The sequence below is a fragment of the Lynx rufus genome, unplaced genomic scaffold, assembly GCF_022079265.1.
Source record: "Lynx rufus isolate CCGP_SWC_20201006 ecotype Redwood Valley unplaced genomic scaffold, mLynRuf1.p SCAF_4, whole genome shotgun sequence".
NCBI lineage: Eukaryota > Metazoa > Chordata > Mammalia > Carnivora > Felidae > Lynx > Lynx rufus.
This window is the reverse complement of record NW_025814856.1, coordinates 34,314,573-34,340,070: the sequence shown is the minus strand read 5'-3', so window position 1 is coordinate 34,340,070 and position 25,498 is coordinate 34,314,573. Positions and strand designations below refer to the sequence as shown.

Genomic DNA, 25,498 nt, shown 5'->3' with positions numbered 1-25,498 from the left:
CCCACCCTAGCTGTTTTGAGAATGTGGTGCTATTCCTCATATGGTCAGTTTGCCAAAATCTGAATGAAAGAAGGACAGAACATTGGAATTAGTCTAGTTGTCCACCTGCTTCTGTCCCCCTACAGGATCCCTAGGCATGTTACCTCCCCTGTAGAGGCCTCAAGGTCCCTGATTGTAAAATGAGGAGGTTGGACCCCACTAGTCCTTCCATCCTTTGGAAGCCCAGTCTGTGAAACATGATTTCCTGAGAAACCGCTGCAGAGGAGGGCCCCAAAGTCCCCTTCCTAAGAGGGCCCCTGCCATTGTCCTTCTACTCCTGTGCCTTGAAGCGGCACCTTCAGGCTCTGTGGAGGGCCACGTTGTTTCATAGGTTTAATGGGGCCACCCAAGTACCGACAAAGGCGTTAGGACTTTTGGAAGGCAAAGCAGGGCTGGGAAGGCCACCCGGGGATTGGCAACAGCAGGAATCTTGTAGGAGCTTGAGGGGTAGAAGGAGGTGGTGTTAGCAGAGTCCAGGGCCAGCCCTTCAGTGCTGGAGTCCTGGTGGGGCAGACAGTGTGAGCTGGAATTATGAAGCAAGGGCTTTCTGCGGTGGGATCGGGGGCTGAAACGTCAGAAGAACCGCAGTCACTGCTGGAGTCGCCACCTGACTCAGAGGAAGACAAAGCCTGAAGTCTTCTTCTCACTTTTCAGTCTCTGAGCACAGTCTCAGATTTAGGCAGAAGCCAGTTGGCAAAGAGCCTGGGGACTGACCTGATGGCAAACAGGTAAATAACTGGCAGAAACAGTTGAAACCTGCTGGGCCACATGGTCTTCAGACTGCTCTCCACTGTTCACGTTCTGGAGTTCAAGGCTTCCCCGTGAAGAGATTAGTCTGAGGTTTTAACAGGTAGTCTTCCTACGAGCTAAAATAAACTGCTTCTGCCAGTGCCTTAGGTGAGCCTCTGCTCTCATCTCCACCTCCTTCCCTCCCAAAGCCTGACGCATTTGTCCTCACACGCATCATGCGTGTGTCCGTTCCTAATAGACCTCTGGCCTTCTGAAGACAAGGACACAATGTCACTGATCGTGGTCTCAGTCTTTATCATCAAGGGGCCTCTGGGAATGCGAGACCAGAATATAAACACGGGAGACCAACAGTGTTACACAGCAGATTGATGCTGTTGATCAGAGAAGTTTTGTTGCTTCACAGTTGCCTGTCATCTTCGGCCAGTGACTTAACCCTCAGCCTGGGTTTCCTGATTTTGTAAGATGTTTTTTGTTTGTTTGGTTGGTTGGTTTTGTTTGTTAACTTTCGAGAGAGAGAGAGAGAGAGAGAGAGAGAGTGTGTGTGTGTGTGAGCAGGGGAGGGCCGGGGGAAGGCGTACAGACGATCAGAAGCAGGATTCACGCTGATAGCAGTGAGCCCAATAGGGGGCTTGAGCTCACGAATCGTGAAATCATGACCTGAGCTGAAGTTGGCCACTCAATTGACTGAGCCACCCAGGTGCCTCAAGATGCTTTTTAGTCAGGATGGTAGAGATAAGCTAGGTTCCGTAACAGTAACAAGTAATCTCCAGAATCTCAGTGGCTAAAAATCCACAAAGGTTTATTTTTCATGACACATTCTATGTGAGTGACCTGGGAATGTGTCTGTTTTCCTTGAGGCCCCTGGCTGATAGATTAGCTGCCGCATGAATATTCCCATTCCCCATGTCAAGACAGAGAGAACTTAGGGGGAGAGGGGTTAGCAATCAGATGTTGGTCCAGGTGAGTTACACACCATACGTATTTATGAACGATCTTACAGGGCCGTACGTAACTTCGTCTGAGGCAAGGAAGTATTGGAAGAAGGAAGGTTGCATCAGTGACAACTGCGGAGAGAAATAATACTACTTCATTTTTCACGATTGCCTTGACTATAAGATAACACGCCGTGCTTAGTATACTGCCTACACATGGCCAATGCTCCGTAATAGAAGATGAAACTATTCTTATTATTGTTATGATTCAGCAGTTGATTATATTTCTAGCATACTTTACACCATCCACTTACTTAGTAAATTTCTCTTCTCCTTTTTTCTTCCTCCTGAAAATGCAGAGGTGGATTTAACCTTTTCCTCTCTAGACGTACCACAAATTCTTAGTCAGTGCAGCTGAGTTCATGCAGTTTTAGACCCAGTCAGGGACCCTGCTCTTCTGAGCTTAGGTTTGACAAAGGTAGCCGATTATTCTATAAGATGATTGCTTTGTGGAGTGATAGCTTGGGTGTCTGCAGTGGCTCAGAACTGTGTTCACTGTGTTGGTTTTCAATTTAAGAGCAACAGACTTCAAGCAGGCTTTTTCATCTGAGTCAATGTAGAAACGGTCAATATGTATTATATGTCTATGAAGCTGGTCTCTCGATCAATTGCAATTAGTTTGCAGCAGATTGCATTAACATATCTAAAATTAATACCGTGAGTGTTCTAATGAAAAGGAATTGACCACACCATACTTGTGGCAGTTTTAGTCTCTCTCAAATGTTCTTCACAAATTGTATTTCTTTTTTTCTTTTTCTGTTAATGGCTTTAAGTTGGTATGTCAACATATACTTAATCTATTGATCCTTCCCCATCTGCCTTTTAAAAGTGGTCCCAGAATATAGTATACATCTAATGTTTAATCTTTTCTTTCATTAGGGGACTTTCACTAAATGTCTTAAACTTGAATTTTTTTGGTACGTTATGTGATGTGTTAATAAGACTGTTAGGTCAATGTGTATGTTCATGTGTGAAATTTTGTGTTTTTCAAATTACTGATGTTTCATCAAGACTTAAAATTCAGAAGTAAGATTAACAAATCATATACAGCTAATAAATCATACAGTAAATGATGTGACCATGACTTCTCTGGCAATTTATTTTAAAACTCTGGTATTATGTATTTCTTTTTTTTTTATTTTTTTTTTTTTTAAATTTTTTTTTTCAACGTTTATTTATTTTTGGGACAGAGAGATACAGAGCATGAACGGGGGAGGGGCAGAGAGAGAGGGAGACACAGAATCGGAAACAGGCTCCAGGCTCCGAGCCATCAGCCCAGAGCCTGACGCGGGGCTCGAACTCCAGGACCGCGAGATCATGACCTGGCTGAAGTCGGACGCTTAACCGACTGCGCCACCCAGGCGCCCCTGGTATTATGTATTTCTAAAGAAGTGCAGACAACTTTAGCATTGAAAACATCATTACCAATATTCAGAAGAGTGGAACAGAAAGATATCTTTAAACTAGATCATGTCAAAATTTGAATTTTTTATGAGTGTGTACAAATTAGGTTGTTTCAGGTCTGAAGGACTTCTGCTTTTCTATTTTTAGAGAAAGTCACTTTGTGGAAATGAAAAATTACCTGTAGCTGGGAACAATTGAACAAAAGGCAGGACTTATTCATTTGGCCATTGTACGGATATTCTTGACTGTCTTCCATATGCCAGGCACCATCATATTCTTCTTAAAGATACAAACAATTTGAAGATATACTCTGCCCTTGGGTAAAACTCAGCTTAGTTGAAAGGTTCTAGAGCCTTTTGGAATGTCCCTTATCCAGAAGAGCTCCATGAGTGCATTGTAGCTTGGAGATTCCAGAAGAAAATGCCATTTTAAGGACACATTTGAGGTCCTGAAAGCTAATGGTTCCATGTTGTAAAGCCCTGTAGACCTTAGTTTATGGTCTTTGTAATGCTGCTTTGGCCGTCCACCAAGGCCATTGACAAAAGACGCTAGGCAGTATGACAGGTGATTTTCCTTCACTCTTGTGATCCTGTTGTATGATTGACTTTTTCGGTTTGTGCATTAATGGTAGTCTTACCTACTCTGGGACAGTGGTTTTTTGTTTTTTTGTTTGTTTGTTTTGTTTTTTTGCATCAGGACTCATGGATGGAAATGAGCTTAAACTAGGTATATTCATTTTTTTTTTCTTTTAAAAATAGGGAATGATGTTGATCTTACTGAAAAAAATGAGAATTTATTTGTTCATGTTATTCTGCTCCTTAATTACTTTTTTTCAGCACAGATTAAAAAGTAATTGATAGCGCACATTGGAAAAAACTTCTGCATGATACGTAGGCAAAGTTACTTTAATATACGAGTTGCAGTTTTTAGGAAGTAGTTTATTTATGATAATTGTTTCAGGTTACCGTATTCAAATTTGGTTTGTGAAAGAGGTAATCTTCTTCATCACATAATGATTGTACCTAGAGTCCATTAAAAACTATGGCAAAGAAGTGGATTAGTCTGTGGTCCATTGAACCTCAAAGTGTTAAGAAAATTTTCTGAGATACCTTAGAGATTAACAATGTGCACACAGTTATTAAAATAATGCTATGAACTTTATTTGGGGTGGGAATGTGGGGGAGGCATTTCTTAACATTTTAAAAAGTAACTCTTAAGGGGTGCCCACCTGGGTGGCTTAGGCGGTTAAGTCTCCAATTCCTGGTTTTGGCTCGTGTCATGATCTCATGGTTCCTGGGTTCCAGCACCGAGTCGGGCTCTTCACTGACAGTGCAGTGCCTAATTTGGATTTTCTCCTCCCGCCCCCTCTCTGCCCCTTCCAGCTTCTTCTTGCATGCTCTCTCTTCCTCTCTCAAATAAATAAACTTAAGAAAATAATTTTTATTCTTTTTTTTTAAATGGTCTCATTTATTCTTAAATATTTACAGACTCAGGGAGCTGCAAAAAAAGTGCAGCAGTCCCACATACCCTTCCCCCTCTTCTCCTCACGTTGATATCTTAGGTCTTTTTAGTTCAATATCAAAATTAGGAAATTGATATCGGTACATTCTTGTTAACTAGATGATAGACCCTATTCACTTCTCACCATTTCTTTAAACCTGGATTCATTTGTGTGTGTGGTTGTCTTAAACATTTTTGATTAGAAAAACAAGCATGAAGAATTTATATAGGAGGTTTTTTTTTCCTTTTAAAAAAAGGTGTTGCTGATTGTTGTTTGTGGGTACCTATAAGACTGGCTACATACGTTGACTGTTACTTTTCTTATTTGTAAGTGTTCTTACCTCTGTCTCTCTCAATCTCTCTAGGCAGTGCAGTTAACCCCCCGAAGATGGCTGAACCTGCAGGAATACCAGAGCAAGAAACTGATGTCTGACAATGGAGTGAAAGTTCAAAGATTCTTTGTAGCAGACAGTGCGAAAGAAGCTCTGGAGGCTGCTAAGAGACTAAGTAAGCTAATTCACAACAGGTGAAATGCACTTGCCCAAATTAGTGACCTCACAGGTAGCGGTGTCCCAGTAGGTAAATTTCTATGTAGCGGGTTATATGAACGGTGCCGATACAGTGGAAAGCTTTTGAATCGCAAAGGCAAAAGAGCCCAATTAGGAGACCTTGATTCTTTTCTTCACGAGATAGCAGCATATGGGATGTCACTCTGGTAATTTTTCCAAAATATTCAGCCATATTGTCACATAGTTCTCTTTTCTTTGGGTTAGTGGCTGGGAGAAATAAGGGTGTAGAGTATCAAAGAGAAACCCACAGCAGGGTAAGGCAGGAAAGATGGTTGGCATCCTTTTTAAGCCTCTAGTAGGGAAAGTTCTCTGAGTGGAGGAGAGGAAGGGGAAGGACATGCATTTGGACATGCTGAGTTTGGGTCAGGGTTTTGCCCTCCCATTTATCAGCTCTGTAACTTTGTATAAGTGCCTTCTTTTTGTGCCTCAGTTTCCTCATTATCTATTAAGGCTAATGTGTTATCTCCTAATGCTGGTGTGCGCCTTCAAGGGAGACTATGCATTGGTTTGTGGTAGAAAATCTAATCTCCCTAATTATAGATTGTGAAATTAGGAACCAGATCCTGCTGTTTTTCCACGCATATTCCTTCTGGTAGCATACAGACTCTTTACTGTCAGTCTGGATTAGCACTGTCCAATAGAAATATAATGTGAGCCACGTAAATATTCCAAAATTTTCTGTATTAAGTAACAAGAAATTGGTGAAATTAGTTTTATTAATATATTTTGTTTACCCCAATATGTCCAAACTGCTATCATTTCAACATGTAATTAACGTAAAACAATTATCAATGGGAAAGTGTACGTCCAGTTTTTGTCCTCATCTTTAGAAATCTGGTTTGTATCTGACATTCCAGCCCATTTCGTTTCACACAAGCCACATTTCAGATCCTTGATAAACATGTGGGGCTGGTGGCTGTGGTGTCAGTCAGCCTAGATCTGGACACTAGAAGGATGTACATGTGTATTCTTTGTCTTCAGGCTTGGAGAGCAATTGTTTCCCACCAGAAAGAATAGAGCATCTGCTAACTGCCCTTGCCAGGCAGCCGTAGCAAACAAGTTTGAGAGTGCAAGATAGAAGCAGGCTCCACATTTCAATTTCCCAATTTTCTATGCTCTTTTAAGAGTAAGTGGCGAGGTACTTCAGGTAGTAATTGTTCTTTTATCTCCCTTACAGAGTTCCCCCAGATGCTTATTTGCCAGATCCTTTCTATGTTATGTCAGTTGAAATGTATGTTTATTCTTTTCTTCAACAAGTATTTATTGATTGTCAGCCACATGTATTAGGCACCGTGGATACAGCTGTGGAAGATAAGCAACCCCTCTTTCTTTTTAAAACTTACATTCTAGGGGCGCCTGGGTGGCGCAGTCGGTTAAGCGTCCGACTTCAGCCAGGTCACGATCTCGCGGTCCGTGAGTTCGAGCCCCGCGTCAGGCTCTGGGCTGATGGCTCGGAGCCTGGAGCCTATTTCCGATTCTGTGTCTCCCTCTCTCTCTGCCCCTCCCCCGTTCATGCTCTGTCTTTCTCTGTCCCCAAAAAAATAAATAAAACACGTTGAAAAAAAAAATTAAAACTTACATTCTAGAAGGAAATTAATTTGTAATTTTCAGATGCTAAATGTAGAAATTGAGAGTGACTTATAGTTTAAGAAATGGAAATTGGTTTCATTTTCAAAAACTATCAAAATTGGTTTTCATGGTGAAAAAAAGGGTAAAATTCGACCTACACGAGGATGAGAGCTCCACTGTGCAGTGTGGGAATAGACTGAGTAAAGGTTAGTATTCCAACCTTTTTACATGAAAGGATCATTTTTGTTTTATACTCCTGTGGTTTGGGGAATGGATAATGAGAACAAAGAAATGTAAAGTTCAAGTCGGTCTTTGGTCTTCATTTTCCCCGTTATTTCTGCAAATGTGCTGACATGCTAGTATTCCAGGTCCAAGGATTCTTCTTAAGGGAATTCTGGAAGCCAGCTGATTACTACTCCCTCCCCACTTAGGTATAGCATAGCAGGGAGGGCTTACCTTTCAGATTTTCAGTGGAGATTTTGGCTTACTGAACTAAGCGGCTTCTTAGTCACAGATTAGTTTTGTAAACATTTATATAGCTGCCACTTTATGGTTGGGCATTCTCTACCGTGTTTGTAAGACAGAATTTTTGCTCTTCAGGAATTAACGAGGTGCCCTTCATATGCTGGGCCCAGGGTGAAAGCAGGGAAAGAGACAATAAAGCAAGTTTAAGTGAAAGTAAAATTAAGAAAATTAAAATAAACTTTTCAAAAAGCCATTTTGTTTCTTGAGGAGTGGTTTTGGGAAAATCATACTGGATTAAAGGATTGAGAATGACCCAGCTGTGTCTGTACCTGGGCCTGTGCAAACCCGTGATAATTCATTTAAGTGATGTGGCCATGGGAGTGCTTCTCTGATCCTATTTAGAGCTAAAAGGGAATTTAGAGAACAAGTCCAAGCCTCTCATTTGCTGAATGAATGAGTAATCCTTCTCTTACTCAGGGAGGAGTTTTGGAGGAAGGAGGTTCTCCTCTGGCTTTTGTTGTATAATAGACAGTTTTGATCAGAGGGAATATTTATAGTATTGGAAGAAGAGATGGTACCAACTCTAGTTAGTTAAAAGTGTAACAAATTGATTGTAAATATAAAAGTCACTGAGGTTGGCTGGAGAGAGCAAAACAAGAAGAATCTGGCAAAACTTCACCGCGTTTACCTGATTGTTGCTACAAGGTAGACAAGAATCAATAGCACAAGTTTTACTAAGTAGATTTGAGGTTAAGGTTAAAAAGCTGGACTACACATGCATTTTTCTGCCTGCCCCGACAATTAGGATATTTTAATGGAGAAAAATTACAGAAGAGGGTAATATGCTTAACATAGTAAGTGCTATATAAGAGTTTGTTACTATCATCAGCAGCAGCAGCAGCATATGATTCCAAGGAATTCACCGCTGTCGTGATTCACATTCATAGACAGATAAGAGACGTGTGATCAGTAGTTTCTTGATCCTGTGTTAAGACTTCATATTTTAATTTGAAAAATTTGTAAATGACTGAAATGCATTTGCTTACTACCTTTCTATTTTATTCATATTTGGATGTATTTGAAATACAATGACACATATAAAATACTTTGCAAATAAGTGTCGGTGTTAGTCATGCCTTTGATTTCCAGGAATCTCCGTATGGATTGTAAAGCTCTTTCTTTGTGTCTGAACCCACATTCCTGGCTCCTGTTGGCCATCTCGTTGTGGGTGCCTCCATCTTTCTTGGCCCAAATGGAATTTGTCACCTCTGGAGGTTGCTCCAAACCTTCTCTTTTTCTTACCTCCTCCTACTTACCCATCTGAGATTCCTCCAGATCATCTTTCTTTTTTCTTTAAGTTTCTATTTCAATTGAATCTAACGTTTCGAGGAACCTCCACACCATTTTCCACAGTAGCCTCACTAATTTGTATTCCCACCAATGGTGCATGAGTGTTCTTTTTTCTCCACATCCTTGCCAACACCTTTTGTTTCTTGTGTGTTGAGTTTAGCCATTCTGACAGTTGTGAGGTGATACCTCATTAGAGTTTTGATTTATATTTCCTTGATACTAAATGATGATGAACATCTTTTTATGTGTCTTTTGGCTGTCTGTATGTCTTTGGAAGAATGTCTACTCATGTCTTTTGCCCATTTTTTAATTGGATTTTTTGTGCAGTTTTTTTAGTGTTGAATAAGTTCTTTGTATATTTTGGCTACTAACCCTTTATCGGATATGTCATTTGCAGATATCTTCTCCCATTTCATTGGTTGCCTTTTAGTGTTGTTGATTGTTTCCTTCACTTTGCAGAAGTTTTTTTTTATTTTGATGAGGTCCCAATAGTTCATTTTTGCTTTTGTTTCCCTTGCCTCAGAAGACATATATAGAAAGAAGTTGCTACAGCTGATGTCACGAAGTTCCTGCCTGTGTTCTCGTCTTGGATTCTTGTCTCAAATTTAGGTTTTTAATCCATTTTGAATCTATTTTTGTGTGGTGTAAGAAAGTCATCCAGTTTCATTCTTTTGCATGTTACTATCCAGTTTTTGCAACACCATTTGTTAAAGAGACTGCTCTTTTCCCATTGAATATTCTTTCCTGCTTTGTCAAAGATTAATTGACCAGGTGGTTATGAGTTTATTTCTGGGTTTTCTATTCTGTTTTATTGCTCTATGTATCTGTTTTTGTGCCAGTACCATACTGTTTGGATTACTGTAGCCGTATAATATAACTTGAAGTCTGGAATTGTGATGCCTCCAGCTTGGCTTTGCTTTTTTAAGATTGTTTTGGCTATTTGGATTGCTTTTGGCACCACTTTTGTGGTGCCATACAAATTTTAGGACTGTTTGTTCTGGTTCTGTGAAAAAATGCTGATGGTATTTTGATAGGGATTGCATTGACTCTGTCAATTGCTTTGGGTAGTATAGATATTTTAACAATATTTGTTCTTCTAATCCATGAGCATGAAATGTCTTTCTGTTTCTGTGTGTCCTCTTCAGTTACTTTCATCAGTGTTTTCAAAGTACAGGTCTTTCACCTCTTTGGTTAGTTTTATTCCTAGGTATCTCATTATTTTTGGTGCTGTTATAAATGGTATTGTTTTCTTAATTTCTCCTTCTGCATGGATCTCACAAACCATTAGATCATGACCTGAGCCAAGAGTCAGATGCTCAACCGATTTAGCCACCTAGGTGCCCCAAAATGCAACATATTTATTTACATTGATTTTGTGTCCTGCAAATTTATTGAATTCATGGATCAGTTCTGGCAGTTTTTTTGGTGGAGTTGTTCAGATTTTCTTTCTATATATAGTATCACGTCATCTGTAAATCGTGAAAGTTTTTACTTCTTCCTTACTGATATGGATGCCTTTGATTGCTGTGGCTAGGACTTCTAGTACTGTGTTCAATAGAAGTGGTGACAGTGGATGTCCTTGTTTTGTTCCTGACCTTAGGGGAAAAGTTCTCAGTTTTCTCCCATTGATGATGATAGCTGTGGGTTTTTCACATACGGCTTTTATTATGTTCCCTCTAAACCTACTTTGTTGAGGGTTTATATCATGAATGAATGTTGTACTTTGTCAAATGCTTTTTTGCGTCTGTTGAAATGATCATACGGTTTGTCTCCTTTCTCTTGTTGATAGGGTGTATCGCATTGATTGATTTGCAAATGTTGAAACCCCCTTGCAACCTAGGAATAAATACCACTTGATTGTTGTGATTTTGTTAGGGTATTGTTGAATTCAGTTTGTTAGTATGTTATTGAGGATTTTTGCATCTATGTTGATCAGGGCTTTTGGCCTGTAGTTCTCTTTTGTGGTGGTGTCTTTATGTGGTTTGGTGTCAGGACAGTGCTGGCCTATTAGAATGAATTTGGAAGTTTTCTGTTTTTAAGAAAAGTTTGAGAAGAATAGGTATTAACTCTTCTTTAACTCTTAGATAGAATTTGTCTGTGAAGCCATCTAGTCCTGGACTTTCGCTTGTTGCATTTTTGTTTTGATTTCTGATTCTACTTCTGTGCTGGTTATTGGTCTGTTCAAATTCTCTATTTCTTCCTGTTTCAATTTTGGTAGGTTATATGTTACTCGAAATTTATCCTTCTCTCCTAGGTTGTCCAATGTTGGCCTGTTCCCTTATAATACTTTGTGTTTCTGTGGTGTTGGTTGTTATTTCTCCTCTTTCATTTGTGACTTTGTTTGAGTTCTTTCTCTTTTTTTGTTTTTGATGAATTTGGCTGGTGGTTTATCAATTTTGTTGATCTTTTCAAAGAACTAGTTCCTGGTTTCATTGATCTGTTCTATTGTTTTTTTTAGTTTCTATATCATTTATTTCTGCTCTAATCATTATTATTTCCTTCCTTGTGGTTTTGGGATTTGTTTGTTGTTCTTTTATTGACTCCTTTAAGGTGTAAGGTTAGTTTGCTTATTTAATGTTTTTCTTGCTTTTGAGTAGGCCTGGATTGGTATAAACTTCTTTTTTAGAACCACTTTTGCTGTATCCCAAAGGTTTTGGACTGTTACGTTTTCATTTTCATTTGTTTCCATGTACTTCTTTATGAACTTTGATTTCCTTTTGACCCATTCATTGTTTAGTAGTGTGTTATTTAACCTCCATGTATTTGTGGTCTTTCTAGATTTTTTCTTGTGATTTACTTCTAATGTTATAACGTTGTAGTCAGAAAAGATGCATACTATGACTTTGATCTTGAATCTGTTGAGGCTTGTTTTCTGGGCTAACATGAGATCTGTTCTAGAGAATGTTACATATGCACTTGAAAAGAATGTGCATTATGCTGTTTTAGAATGGAATGTTCTGAATATATCTATTAAATCCATCTGTTCCAGGGTGTCATTCAAAACCATTGTTTCCTTGTTGATAGGATGTCTGTCTTGATGATCTGTCCATTGATGTAAGTGGGGCGTTAAAGTCCCCTACTATTATTGTATTATTATGAATTAGTTATTAACTGTCTTATGTCTTTGGGTGCTACTCTGTTGGGTGCATAAAAATTTATAATTGTTATATTTTCTTGTTGGATTGTCTCCTTTATTATTATATAGTGTCCTTCTTTATCTTTTGTTACAGCCTTTGTTTTAAAGTCTGTTTTGTCTGATATAGGTATCGCTATTCTGACTTTCTTTTGACTTCCATTTGCATGATAGATGTTTCTCTGTCTCCTCACTTTGAATCTGCACTTGTCTTTAGGTCTAAAATGAGTCTCGTGGGCAGCAGATCCACGGGTCTTATTATTATTTTTTTTTTATCTATTCTGTCACCCTGTGTCTTTTGATTGACATGTTTAGTCCATTTACACTCAAAGTAATTACTGGTAGGTATGTTTTTATTGTCATTTTATTACTTGTTTTGATGTCTGTTTGTGAAGATTTTCTCTGATCCTTTCTTGTTTTTCTCTGTTTCATGTTTTACTGATTTTCTTTAGTGATATATTTTGATTTTTTGTCTTTATTCTTTGCATATTTATTAGTGGTTTTTGATATATGGTTGCCATTAGGTTTTTATATAACCTCTTCTGCATATAGCATTCTCGATTAAGTTGATGGTCCTTTACGTTTGAACCCATTCTTTACTCCTCTCCTCTCTACATTTTAAGTATATGGTGTCATATTTTATATCCCTTTATTTTGTTAAATTTTTGACTGATGTTTTTACAGAAATACTCATTTTTACTGCTTTTGTGTTTCTTACCTTTATACTATCATTTCTGTCTCTCCTTTCCACTCAGTCCCCTTTAATATTTCTTGTAGGGATGGTTTAGTGATTATGAACTCCTTTAAGTTTTATCTGAGAAATTCTTTATCTCTCTTCCTATTCTGAATGATAGCCTTGCCGGATAGAATAATCTTGGCTGCACATTTTTGCCTTTCAGCACTTTGAATGTATCATGCCACTGCCTTCTAGCTTAGAAAGTTTTTGGTTGAAAAATCTCCTACTATCCTTATGGGTTTTCCCTTGAAAGTTAATGCCTTCTTTGGTCTTGTTGCTTTTAAAATCTTTTCTTTTTCATCATATGTTTTCCAGTTATTATGTGTCCTGGTGTGGATCTGCTTTTGTTGATTTTGATGGAAGTTCTTTGTGCCTCCTGGATCTGGATATCTGTTTCCTCCCCCAGATTAGGGAAGTTTTCAGCTATTATTTCTTCATATAAATTTTCTGCCCCCTTTTCTCTTCTTTTGGGACTCCTGTAATATGAATATTACTATGTTTAATGGTGTCACTGGGTTCCCTAAGTCTATTCTTGTTTTGCATAATTCTTTTTTCTCTCTTTTATTCAGCTTGGTTACATTTCATAAGTCTGTCTCCTGGGTCACTAATTCATTCCTCTGATTCTTCTATCCTACTGTTCATTCCTTCAGGTGTGTTTCTCACTGCATTTACTTTTCACCCTTTATCTCTGTTGTTTTTCCTTCTCTATGTGTTAAGACCCTCATTTATGTCTTCTACAATTTTCTCAAGTCTAATGAGTGTACATATGATCACTCTTATTTCTATATGTTTTGCTTAAATCTCCAGCCATGGCCTTATCCCAGTCTTTCTTTTGGGATAAATTTCTCTGTCTTCTCATTTCCTCTAAGTCTGTATGCCTCTTTCTGTGTGTGGTAGGAAAGTCAGCTACATCTCCTGTTCTTGAGGGTAATGGCCTTATGAAGACGAGAACCTGTAATGCCCTGCCATGTCATGTCTCTTGTTCCCAAAGGTTGATGCTTCTGGGAGTGTCTCCAGTGTGTGCTGTGCATGCTGCGCTATTTTGTTCCAGCCACTTTATCCTCTAGTCCAGTTGTTTACAAAGGGCCTGTTTGCCTGATGTGGACAGTGTTGGATCCTTGGCTTGAATGTGGCATGTTTTAACTAGGCGTGCTCTGATCTGCTTGTGAAATGAGACCTCTTGCTGCTGCCACTGGAACCAAGGCTCCACAAACCTCTTTGGTTGGGAGATGTGTTGTGGACAGGAGTTTGGACTACTCTTATTAGGAAGGAGGACTGGGAAGGGTGGTTCCACCAGGATGTGGTGGGGTAGGGCTTGGTGTAAGCAAGCTAGGTAGTAAGTGTCTGAGCTGTGCTGGTTCCCACAGGTGGCCCTGTGCTTATACTGAGGGATGGTGGAAGGAGATGGTTTCCCCCAGTTCCTCTGTTCCTGGAGGGGTTTCTTCACAGGTTCTGCCCCTCTGGGACATACTCCAAGATGTGGAAGCCCCAGGTGCTCTTCAGGTGGCTGTTTCCATGCTGTATGTCTATGGGGTATTTGCCCTGCCTTTTCTCCATGAGCAACTCCAATGTCCTCTGAGCTCCCCCAGAACCGAGCATGCTGACCTTCAAAATTCCAGACCCCAAGCCCCGCTGGCTGCAAGTACCCATGGCCCTCTAAGCCAGTTGCTGCCGGCATTCACCCTCCCTGTGGATTCTCCAATGTGCTAGTCTGTCTCTTGGCGCTTTCTGTTACTGTGGCTTTCCCTCTACTGTAATAATGGCCACAATCTGTTTCTCTCCCAAGCTGTTTCCACTCTTCCCATCCTCCTTGATGTAGTCTCCCCTGTACCCTCAGTTGTGGAGTTCGTTTTGCTATTCCTTAGAGTTGGGGAGTATTTAGGATGATATGATAGTTATCTAGTTGTAATCATAGGAGGAGGTGAACCTGGAAACTTCCTACTCCACCACCATCTTCCCTTCCTTCCCCAAATGTTGCCGTTTTTAGTGCTGTGTTGTTACTTTGCTAAGCAAAGAAACAGGTAGAGTAAGGCTAAAAACTTGCCAAAGTTGTATAGCTAATAAATGACAAAGATAGGATTTCTACCAGCCAGATTAGATTTAATCTCCTCCCCAAACATTTTTCCTCTTTGCTAACCTAATGATGATATTCTTGGGAGATTTTTGTGTGTGAGTCAGCATGTTTAAGATGGAAAATGCATATTAATAAAATTAGAAGATTGAATTAAAACGATGTGGCAGGTTCTAAGGCACAATTTATAGAAACTGTAATCTGCAGACATTTTCTTAATGATTCATTTTGTTGTATCTCTTTGGGCAAAAGAACATTTGCCATATAGTTATGGAAAGCTTGTTCATTTGAACATTTGTTTGAAATGGGTAATGCAAACCTTTTTTTTTTGTGAAACACAATTCATAATGATAACATATTGAGTGAGAGCCTCATTTTCTTGTGTAGAAAGTAGACTTATGTCTGATTGAGAGAGTAAATTTGGTTTGGTGAATTAAGTTTTTAATATGTGGATAATATTCATTTCTGAAGCAGTATGTATGAACCACCTTTTGTAATCATACTTTAAGGAGGGCATTGTGTCTTGCATACAATTTTCTCAGAAGGTTTAGTAGTTATGCTTTCCTCTGTTGTTAAATTTAATGTATACAATCAATAGTTAATTACAGAATACCTACTGTATGCATAGCTAATCTTTATGTTGCCTTTCAATTCTCTTTAAAGATGAATGAAAGAATATGTCTCTCATGTAAATCAAAACCCTGTCTTAAAGGAGTATTTGCATGTAACTATAGGTGAAACTACCTTTTAGTTTTAGGAATCTCCATAATCTATTAATTTTTCCAGTCATGTTGATGTGAGACTCTCAACATTTGATTAAGCAAGAAGAGTATAATTCAGAAACTCACAGTTTTATTTTTTGCCAGGAAAGAAATTGAAATATGAATGGAAAAATTAATCTTCTCTGAGCTAATGACATGCATCCTAAAATGGAGATAAGGAGCTTTTATTGAACTTGAATAGCTTTGGATTGCTTTCAGCTACAACATGTTTCCATTTGTCAATATGATAACTTATTCTCTGAGTTTTATATAATCACATCCTATAAAGCCTGGTGAATTACAGCATTAAGGAATCGTATTTTATGTAAAAAGGAAACTGCTGCCCATTGACTACTGATTGACGTATACTATTAACACTGTAGGCAGTTAAATTCATGGCAAACCTCCTCGATTTTGTGGCTTTGTCCTATCACCTTATGTGGTTAGGATCTTGCAAAAGATTTTACATCCTGTGCGTTGAGATGATGGTCATGATCGTCTTATAAAGACAGTTTGAGGGTAGCCTTGATTTCTGTGTATTAAATCTTCATTTTACTTTTGTATCAGCCTTTCATTATTTTGAATCTGGAATCAGGGCAAAGAAGGAAGAGTCCTGGCAAGTGTGGTCCATCAGAGTTGGAGCAGTGTTTGCTTTCTAGGAGTAATGGTGGTGCCTTCACGAGATAGATGGTTTCTGTGATGAGATGTGTTCCTGGCTGTTTTGATGTCTTTTGATGCCTTTCTATTTTTTGAGCCTGATTTTCTCACCTCCTTTGTGCACCTTCCTAATATCTCTTCTGTAATTTACTTTATGCTTATTTCAACTAGAGTTAATTTTTATTGGTTTCCACTGAGAACTCTGACTCATCCAGACAACAAAAAGTGCTTAGCATAGGTCCTGAGACATAGTAAATGCTCAATAAATATTTTTACTTAGAAAATTTTCACTTGTTCATGTTTACTTCCAAATGATCCTTAAACACCTTGATTGACTTTAAAGGCTTTCCTTAACTGTCTTTATGAGTGGATCCCCTTCAACAAGTTGTGTCTTTTAATATTTTATATGGTACATATTTTCCAAAGAGATCCCCCATTTTATAAAATGTTCCTTTGTATTCTTCCTGAATCTGCAGATATGCATGGGCTTCTCTGGTCATCTCCTTAGAATTTCTCTCTCTCCTTAGAATTCTCTCTAGAATTTTCGCTTCTTTTTCCTAATTGTCCTCTGGTGTTCACGGATAGAAACGGCAGGGGACCTATAGAGTCAGGACAAGATCAAGGCAGGTTGTAGGCAGGCAGGCTTTAGGGAAGTGCACATGTAACTTCCTCTCAGTTTCCTTAGAAACTAATGAGAACAGCACTTTGAAAGTAAATGTCTTAACTTGAATTTCAGTGGTATACTAAAGCAAGGATTAATTATTTTTCTCACATTTTAACCAATAAAAATTGTAGTGGTGACATTAACCTTTGGCCTCTTGCTATGTGCCTGGCATCATACTGAGCATTCAGTAAGCATTCATGTAATCTTCATTTAAACCAGAGGGAGACGTTTTCCTTTAGGGACTGGTTCTGAATATCACCAGATCTCCACATGCCCGTGATTGTGTATCCACGGTAACTGACATAATTTCACTTTCTGTTTTCTCAGTGTGTCATTAATGCAGTTTATTTATCAACTTGTGTCTTAGAGCTACCTCATTGTGAGTAAACAAAGAAGTTATGTTGCCACATGGTCTCATTTTCCAGGACTTTCCTGTGAACTGTTGCTCCCTGGGGTCTTTTAAGTCACCAGAGGGTAGCTTATGGGGTTGTAAATGTAGAACAACTTTGCCTGGGCTAGGTGGGCATAGGGAGTAGCTCTGTATTAACTGTCCGGATAGAGTGGCCTTTTTAATGAACTCTTAAATGTAAACAGACAAGTCTCTTCTGATTATGAAAGTAACATGCTTTATTATTTCGATTTTTTTTTTTTTTTTTTAAATTTTTTTTTTCAAAGTTTATTTATTTTTGTGACAGAGAGAGACAGAGCATGAGCGGGGGAGGGGCAGAGAGAGAGAGGGAGACACAGAATCGGAAACAGGCTCCAGGCTCTGAGCCATCAGCCCAGAGCCCGACGCGGGGCTCGAACTCACGTACCGCGAGATCGTGACCTGGCTGAAGTCGGACGCTTAACCGACTGCGCCACCCAGGCGCCCTATTATTTCGATTTAAAAAAACACAGAAAAGTACAACCAAGTGGAAACCTCCTCAAATCTCATTATCCAGAGGGAACCTTCCTTAATATTAACATATTTCCCTCCATTTTTCTTATGCATTCATTCATCCAGTCAGTCAGCAACATTAATTCCTGTGCACATATGTACATAAACACAATTGAGAGGCAATCTTTGTTTGTAAATTTGGGGAAATATAATGCATATAGGCTTGTAATTCTGCTTTACAAATTTTGCATCATAACTTAAGCATTACCCAAATATTAATTTTTTTTCAAAAACACTGTTTTAATGGTTGTATGGTAATTCCAGTTTGACTATGTTATTTCTTTTTTTTAAACGTTTTTAATATTTATTTATTTTTTGAGAGAGAGAGAGAGACAGAGACAGAGTGTGAGTGGGGGAGGGGCAGGAAGAGAGAGAGGGAGACGTAGAATCCGAAGCAGGCTCCAGGCTCCAAATTCCCAGTAGCTTAATATAATAAAGAAGTATTTCAGTTGTTTTAAGTTTATTTAGTTTTGAGAGAGAGAGAGAGAACGAGTGGGGAGGGGCAGAGAGGGAATCCCAGACAGCCTCTGCACCATCAGTGTGGAGCCCGACGTGGGGGTCGATCTCATGAACCACACTGCGAGATCGTGACCTGAGCTAAAATCAGGAGTTGGATGCTTAGCCGCCTGAGCCACCAGGAGCTCCTAAAGAGGTATTTCTTCGTCACTTGGAAGTCCGGTGTGGTGTTCTGAGTCTGCCTCCAAGTGCCGACTCACAGATCGAGCTTCCTGTCGTTCCACTCTGCCCCCTTCAACACATGGCTCCCAAACGTGACCTGGCAGTTGTGTTCATCCCAACCACTTAACAGGTGAAGAGAGCACGGAGGATTACCTGTGGACATTTTGCACGGGGCCACATCGCTTCGGCTCACACTCTAATGGCCGAAGCTCCTCAGCTGATCACAGTGAACAAGAGAGACTGGGCGGTTGTCTGAAGGCACACTCAGGAAGAGGAGCAAGTGGGTTCGGTGATAACGTAGTATTCTCTGTAGCATTTAGAATTTGGAGGAAATGGGTCTCTCTGCGTCCTGGCTTAGGCTGAACGTGGACTGTACAATGGGAACAGACCTCTCCCTCCAGCTGTGTTTTGATTACTTCAGCCACAACTGACTTGACTAGAACATTGAGGATGATAATGCGTACTTCACGGAACGATTCTGATAAAAACACGCAAATACCTTCTACAAGTGAGGCACTCACCCAATTCCCTTCCTTCTTCTTTTCCTTCTTTTTTGACCCAATCTGAGTGCATGTTCTGAAGTGTAATAAAAGGAATATAATAATAGTTATTAAAAACATCAACAGCAGATGAAAAAAAGGCTCATTGCTTTTGAAATAACACCCGAGTGTTAAACTATATTTAGTGTGCGGCTCGTCAGATGATTTGATAATGAGTATATTACTCATATACTGTTGGTTGATATTTTCTAGGGAGATGGTGGTATATGAAATCAAAAGTTGAATAATTTTGAAAGAAAATGAAAACCGTTCTTTTTTACACTCTAACAGAATAAATATTACCTAAGGAATTATGCTTTTAAGATGCTACGCTATTCCCCAAGGTGGTTGTTACAGGAGTTGGCAGTGTTTAACAGATGTTCACAAGTCGTACTAAGGCTCCACTTGAGTTTTCTAGGTTACTTACAAAAACGTCAGGAAATGAATTGAGAAAGTTAAAAAAAAAAAAACAACGTTGCTTGATTTACCTTAGGAGGAAAACCAGATGAGTAAACAAGCTACCTCAATTATGTATTTTTTTTGTTTGTTTTTACTTTCATTCAACATGGAACACGCTAAGGGATGTGTGAGTCTGTTGTTCTCTCAAATTAAATGTGGGCCAAGTATTAGAATATTTTTTGTCTTCAAGGCTTTTATTTGAGCAAAGATACTAGTCACTTCAGTATGGGGAGAAAGAAGCAGATGGGGTGTGGATAACAGGGGAGAAATCACAGTGCTGGAAGTATTTGATATGCAAAACTCCAACTGTTCCCAGTCTTCAGGTGCTAGATGTAGCACTGAAGAACAACTTCACATAAATATATATTTTCTTTATAAATAAACTACACGTGAGCATCGTAAACATGAGAACATCTAGATCCCTTCATGACTTTCCTCTTGCTTGGAATTCCTCACTGCTCTAACGTCCTCAGTGGATTCAGGTTAAACTCACATGGCCCCTTGTGCATGACATACTCATGATCTGTCTTCCCCCACTGTCTCCCTCTGTGTGCTTATTTTCTGTTGTGTGGTCACATCGCTTTCTTTCTTGCCTTTGTTCATGTTCCTTCCTCCCCAGAGTACCTTCTAACCCAGTGGAGATCACTGTGGAGTTGGTCTTAAATTCATATCCTGAGCCTGCCCCATGCTAGCTGTGTGACCCTAGGTGAGTGACCTAACTTGTAGAATTCTCAGTTTCCCCATCTGTAAAATGGGTTTAGTAATAATACTTGCTTCCTGGGTTTAGCAATAATACTTGCTTCCTAGGATAGCTATGAAAGTGAATTGAAGTCGTGTGTATAAGGTATAGCAGAGTCTCAGTAGCGGGTAGCTGGAATCATTTCATTATTATTATCTCCCATTCATCTTGGTCCAGCTTAACTGTCACCTCTCATGGATACCTTCTGGGAGGTGTGTGGTGGTGTTTAAGTTGGTGGACTCTGGAGTCCACAGCCTTGGTTTCAGGCCTTGCTGTACCCCCTTACTAGCTGCATTTTAACTCCTGTAGGACTCCACTTCCTCATCTGTAAAATATGGGGCATCAGTACTATGGGATTGGTTGGGGAAATGTCCTAGGTCTTATTACAGTGTCTGGCTCAGAAGAAACATGGGTAGATGTTGTCGTAATAAATATATATATTTGAATTGAGATATAATTGATGACATATTAGTTTCACGTAATGATTCAATATGTGTATATATTGGGAATGATCACTACATTCAATCTAGTTAGCATCTATCACCAATCTAGTTAGCATCTATCACCACATATAATTAGAAGATTTTTTTTGTTTTCTTGTGAAGAGAACTTTGAAGATGTCCTTTCTTACCAACTTCCAAATATACAGTACAGTATTTTTGACTATAGTCACTGTGCTGTGCATTATGTTCGCGTGGCTTATTTAGTTATTATTTATGTATTTATATTTTATTTTAGAGAGAGAGAGAGAGAGAGTGCACGCAGGGGAGAGGGGCAGAGGGAGGAGAGAAAGAATCTTAAGCAGGCTTCATACTCAACACCGAGCCTGTCACGGGGCTCTGTCTCACGACTGTGAGATCATGACCTGAGCTGAAATTAGGAGTCAGATGCTTAACTGAGTGAGCCACCCAGGTGCCCCTTATTTATTTTATAACTGGCAGTTTGTACCCTTTGACCCCCTTTACCTATTTCACCCACCCGGCGCCCCTTGCCTCTGGAAACCACCAATCTGTTCTCTGTTTCTGTAAGTTCTTTGTTTTGTTTTGTTGTTTTTTTAGATCCCACACATAAGTGAGATCATACGGAATTTGTCTTTCTCTGTTTTGACTTATTTCATGTAGCCTAATCCCTTCAGAGCCCATCCATTTTGTTGCAAATGGCAGGACTTCCTTCCGTTTTATGGCTAAATAGTATTCCAGAGAGAGAGAGAGAGAGAGAGAGAGAGAGAGAATGTGTATGGTTATACATCTTTATTCATCCATTGACACTCAGGTTGTTTTCATGTCTTGGCTATTGTAAATAATGCTGCAATAAATGTCAGGGTGCAGATACCTTTTCAAGTTAGTGTTTTCGTTTCCTTCGTACAATTATACACAAGTGGGATTCCTGGATCCTAGGATAGTTCTATTTTTAATTTTTTGAGGAGCCTCTATACTGTTTTCCATCGTGGCTACACCAGTTTATGTTCTCACCAACAGGGCAGTTGTTGGCATATTGCCGTGGTTTTTGCTGTTACAGTAAGTGTTGTGCTCCACGTGTGTGCACACAGTGGGGGTAGCAGCTGCAGTTTAACCCGAGGGGTCTATATCCCAGAGGAAGCACACTCTTCATGAGATAGTTGTGATCTGACCTCCCACACAATGCTTTGTATTTGAAAAACAGATTATATGTGTTCCCATAAACCAAGACGAGGTTTCAAGAATTATCTTCCTAAAATTTTCATACATGTCTCTAAGCATAGATGACTATCTCTATTAACTTTTCCTGGGACCGACGTGGATACATCTGTTATTCCAGAACTGTTATTAATAGCAATTCCATTCACTCTCAAAACTGTCTCCCATTTAAACAATGAAGTAAGTGCTCACCTTACTCGAAGAGTAACATTAAGGATGACTTTTTGATTACAACTGTCTTCAATATGAAGCCTGTTCAGTAGGACAGAATAGGACAGCTTTGAGTATTACCCCATTAGTTCACTCAGGTTTTAAGTGAAAGACAAACAGGCAATGAATAGGCCTTCCTGACACTATTAGGGATGAATGCAGGGGCAGGGGTATAAAACACTTGGGTCGGACAAAGCTTGTGCCTCTGTTCCAGGGCTAAGGCTGTTTCCCATTCATTTTTGCATGCCTGGTACTTCAAATGTAGTATGCATTGCATAAATGGTTATGGATTGGAAAAATCAATGAGAATAGATAGCCTAAAGAACCTTCCATCTAGGTTAACACTTGCCAAGAGGGACTTTTCTGATGCGCACACCCAGCAGGTTTTCTTTACTGCCATTGGGCCATGTCCTAAGCTCGGTAGGAAGAAGGCAAAACTTAGGGAGTAGCAGCCCCATGGGCTGTGGCAGGAAGGTGGAAGCCATTAACAGAGACATCAGGTAGGTAATTACTGACGGGAAAGAGAAGCATGCTGCCTGAAAGAAGTGTACGTGGCCACCTTCCGTGATAGGATTCTGTGGACAACCCCTCAAAGAGATACTACTTTGAGTATACCCCAGATTGTTTTTTTTCCTTTGTAGCTTGGTAAACTTTTGGGTACCCAGTCAGAATTCAACAGACTAAGGAGTTTAGATACTCACCAGCCAAACTCATGAGAGTGATGTGTAAGCCAGAATGCCATTGGGGCCCTTTTACAAAATGCAGTGTTTTCCTTCTGACTGGGATATTCATATCCACCATCCTAATTGATGTCTTAGAAGGCAGATTTATCTTGTTTTACCTATACCTGGGATTTTTTTTTCCCTTCCCCAGCGGAAGAGCACACTTCAGCAGAAGCTGAGGCTTTCAGAATACTCACGCACTCAGCAAATATTTATTGGACGCATGTGTTAGGTGGTTGGACATATATTGGCTAACATGGTCTTGAGAACTTGATGTATGTTTAATAAATGCGGTTAAGTGCTTTGCTTGTTTTGTCTCAAAATCCTCGTAAGATATTTCGGAGGTAAGCCATCATCTCGTTTGTAGAAGAATCCTAAGAGGTCCAGGCAGACTGGACTCTGAGGCTGCCCTTTTAATAGGTATAATAATATGCTGTACAAATTCCAGAAAAAAATAGAGCTCTTCTAAGTGACAGAAAAGCAAAGACAAAGGCTTTTACTTTGGCATCCAAAGCCAAGGGACCAAGGCCTCTAGTGTCCATAGCCCTGCCGAGGAAGCTGCCTGCCTTCACCCAGGGACTCTGATGCACGTCTGCACACCCTCTTGCTTCCCACAGTTTAGTCCAAAACACTCTCGACTGGACAGGCACCCACCAAAGCCCTCCCTTGCTGCTTGAGGCCTGTCTGACATCCTGTCTCTTGGATCTCTTGATGTTGTTAATCGAAACTCTCAAGAGTCCTGGTGTCTCCCCTTCCCCTGCCGTGAATACTGCAAGCAGCACCCATTAGCTGAACAAGGATTTCGGTCTGTTGTGTTTCACATCGCAAAGATATTCTCAATATAGAAACATCCGCTGTCATGATTCATTGCCTTTGAACTTCACAGTGGGTTACAGTTTAAAGGGGTCTTTTGTGAACGTTGAAGTCCCTGAAGAAGGTGGATTGCTAAGATTTTCCACTTGGCCAATAGTATGGAACTCCCAACTAATGATAGAGAATGATACTTTCATTGTTTCATTTTTAACGTCTGTGGCTGAAAGGCTTGTGCGTCCATAACAGGCCAAGCAACTTTTTATTTGTTCAGCTTCCTTTGATTTAACCAGAGTAGTTTTGGTGATGGTTGTGGCCCAGGTGTGTGTGTGTGTGTGTGTGTGTGTGTGTGTGTGTGTGTGTGGAGGGTACTGTTATAGAACTTTGATGTTCAGTACTGTTCATTTGGAAAGAGTGATACAATTAAAAGTGTGATTCTCTCTGGTTTTTATAAACTTCAGTTCAGCTAACTTTTTTTTCCGTCTTAAATCCCTTATGAACTTTTAATTTAAAACTGTATCAATGATTGATAAACATCATCTGTAGCTCTACTATCTTATTGATTTTCACTTTCTGTTTTCAATAATAAAAATCTTTTACGCTTAAGACCAGGAGGGTATCAGATTAACAGACTTCCTGGACCATTGGGCAACATTCAATTGATATTCAGTAACTTACTGAGAAAATAGTTTGTGTAAGTGAAGTTAGTGGGGATACAGAGAATAAACAAACAAATTAGCAAACAATTTACAGATTGTGAGGAGTTCTGTGACAGAAACAAACAAGTGGTCAAGTCATGGAAGACTGAGGATGGTCAGGGAAGTCTTTGAGGAGATGATTTTAAGTCCGTAAGTAAGGATGGAAGCAACCAGTCGTGAGAAGAATGGGGAGTAAGGTGTTCCATGCAGAATTGACGGATAAGGCCGAGATCCTGAGTCGAACAGCTTTGTTAGTTTGAACACAGACCAGTGAGATTGATGTTTAGAGAAGGGCAGTGGGTGAGATCTGAGAGGTAGGTTTTTGTTAAGTGTCGGTAAGTAGTTTGGATTTTATTCTAAGTGAAATGGGGAGCTGTGGAGAGAATTTTATAGAATCCTTATCAGTTGGGCATCTCAACAATGCTAGATACCAAGCCACCACAAGACTCACTGAGCCATGTGTTCTGCTCACAGGTCTTCATATTGGTTTATCAGTGATTCCCACTCCAGGTGTTTCTCAGCTCCCTTGGAACAGCAGGCTAACAGACAGATCTCCACAGGGGAGTGGCCAATGTCACGAGAGCAAGCCTGACCACAAACATGTTTCAAGCCTCTGCTTGCATCACATCTGCTAACATCCCACTAGTTGAGCCCAAAGTCAAAGGACCAGGGCCTGTGGTAGAAGGAGCTCTAAAGGGCCCACGGTAATGGGTGTGGATCCAGGGAAGGGGAAAGAGTGGGGGTCATGATTCATTCATGCACAACAATGACTTGATGTTACCTATTGTATAAAATGTTCACCATAGACTGGAGTGACCAACTGTCCTGGATTGCCTGGTAATGAGAGGGTTCCTGTGATAGGGGACTTCCATTGATAAAACCGAGAAAATCCGAGGCAGACTGTTCTGAGCTGTTTCCTATTCTGAATTGTCCTGTGAGGAATGGATTAACAGGGCTGTAGGAAGAGGTAGACTGTTCTGCTGGTCATTCAAGTGAGAGAAGATGGCATTTTGGAGGATGAGCGTGACAGAGGAGGTAGAGAGAAGAGGATGTCTTTGCGATATATTTTGGAGGTAGAGCTCATGGGACTTGTTGTATGGGATGTGGTAGACAGAGGAGTTGAGGATGTGTGAGACCAGCTGAATATGCTGTTGGCTGGAGCATGATGATCTGAATATCCTATAGAGGAGAATAACAAATCTTAATAATCATTGCAAGACTATTACAATAAACCGGTACTTGCAAATACATTCTGTATTGTCATCACACAAGATGTTATTTCTCTTTCAAACCACGCCAAAGAAATCAGTGGAATAAATGTGGAGTTTGCTGTGCAGTGACCCAATCCTATAATAATGTCAACAGGT

The 25,498-nt window shown here is 39.8% G+C and overlaps 1 protein-coding gene across 2 annotated transcripts in view; it reads left to right on the top strand.

Annotated features, from left to right (window-relative positions):
- The window catches only part of SUCLG2 (succinate-CoA ligase GDP-forming subunit beta), a 275,629-nt gene that overhangs the window by 48,919 nt on the left and 201,212 nt on the right, over nt 1-25,498 (top strand). The window contains exons 1-2 of one of the 2 annotated variants that reach the window (XM_047094644.1): nt 1,152-1,246; nt 5,051-5,192. In XM_047094644.1, the coding sequence (XP_046950600.1) occupies nt 5,111-5,192 (82 nt within the window). In that variant the 5' untranslated portion in view covers nt 1,152-1,246; nt 5,051-5,110. Of the gene's footprint in view, nt 1-1,151; nt 1,247-5,050; nt 5,193-25,498 lie in introns of those variants that run through there. The other variant, XM_047094643.1, reaches the window with a different exon arrangement.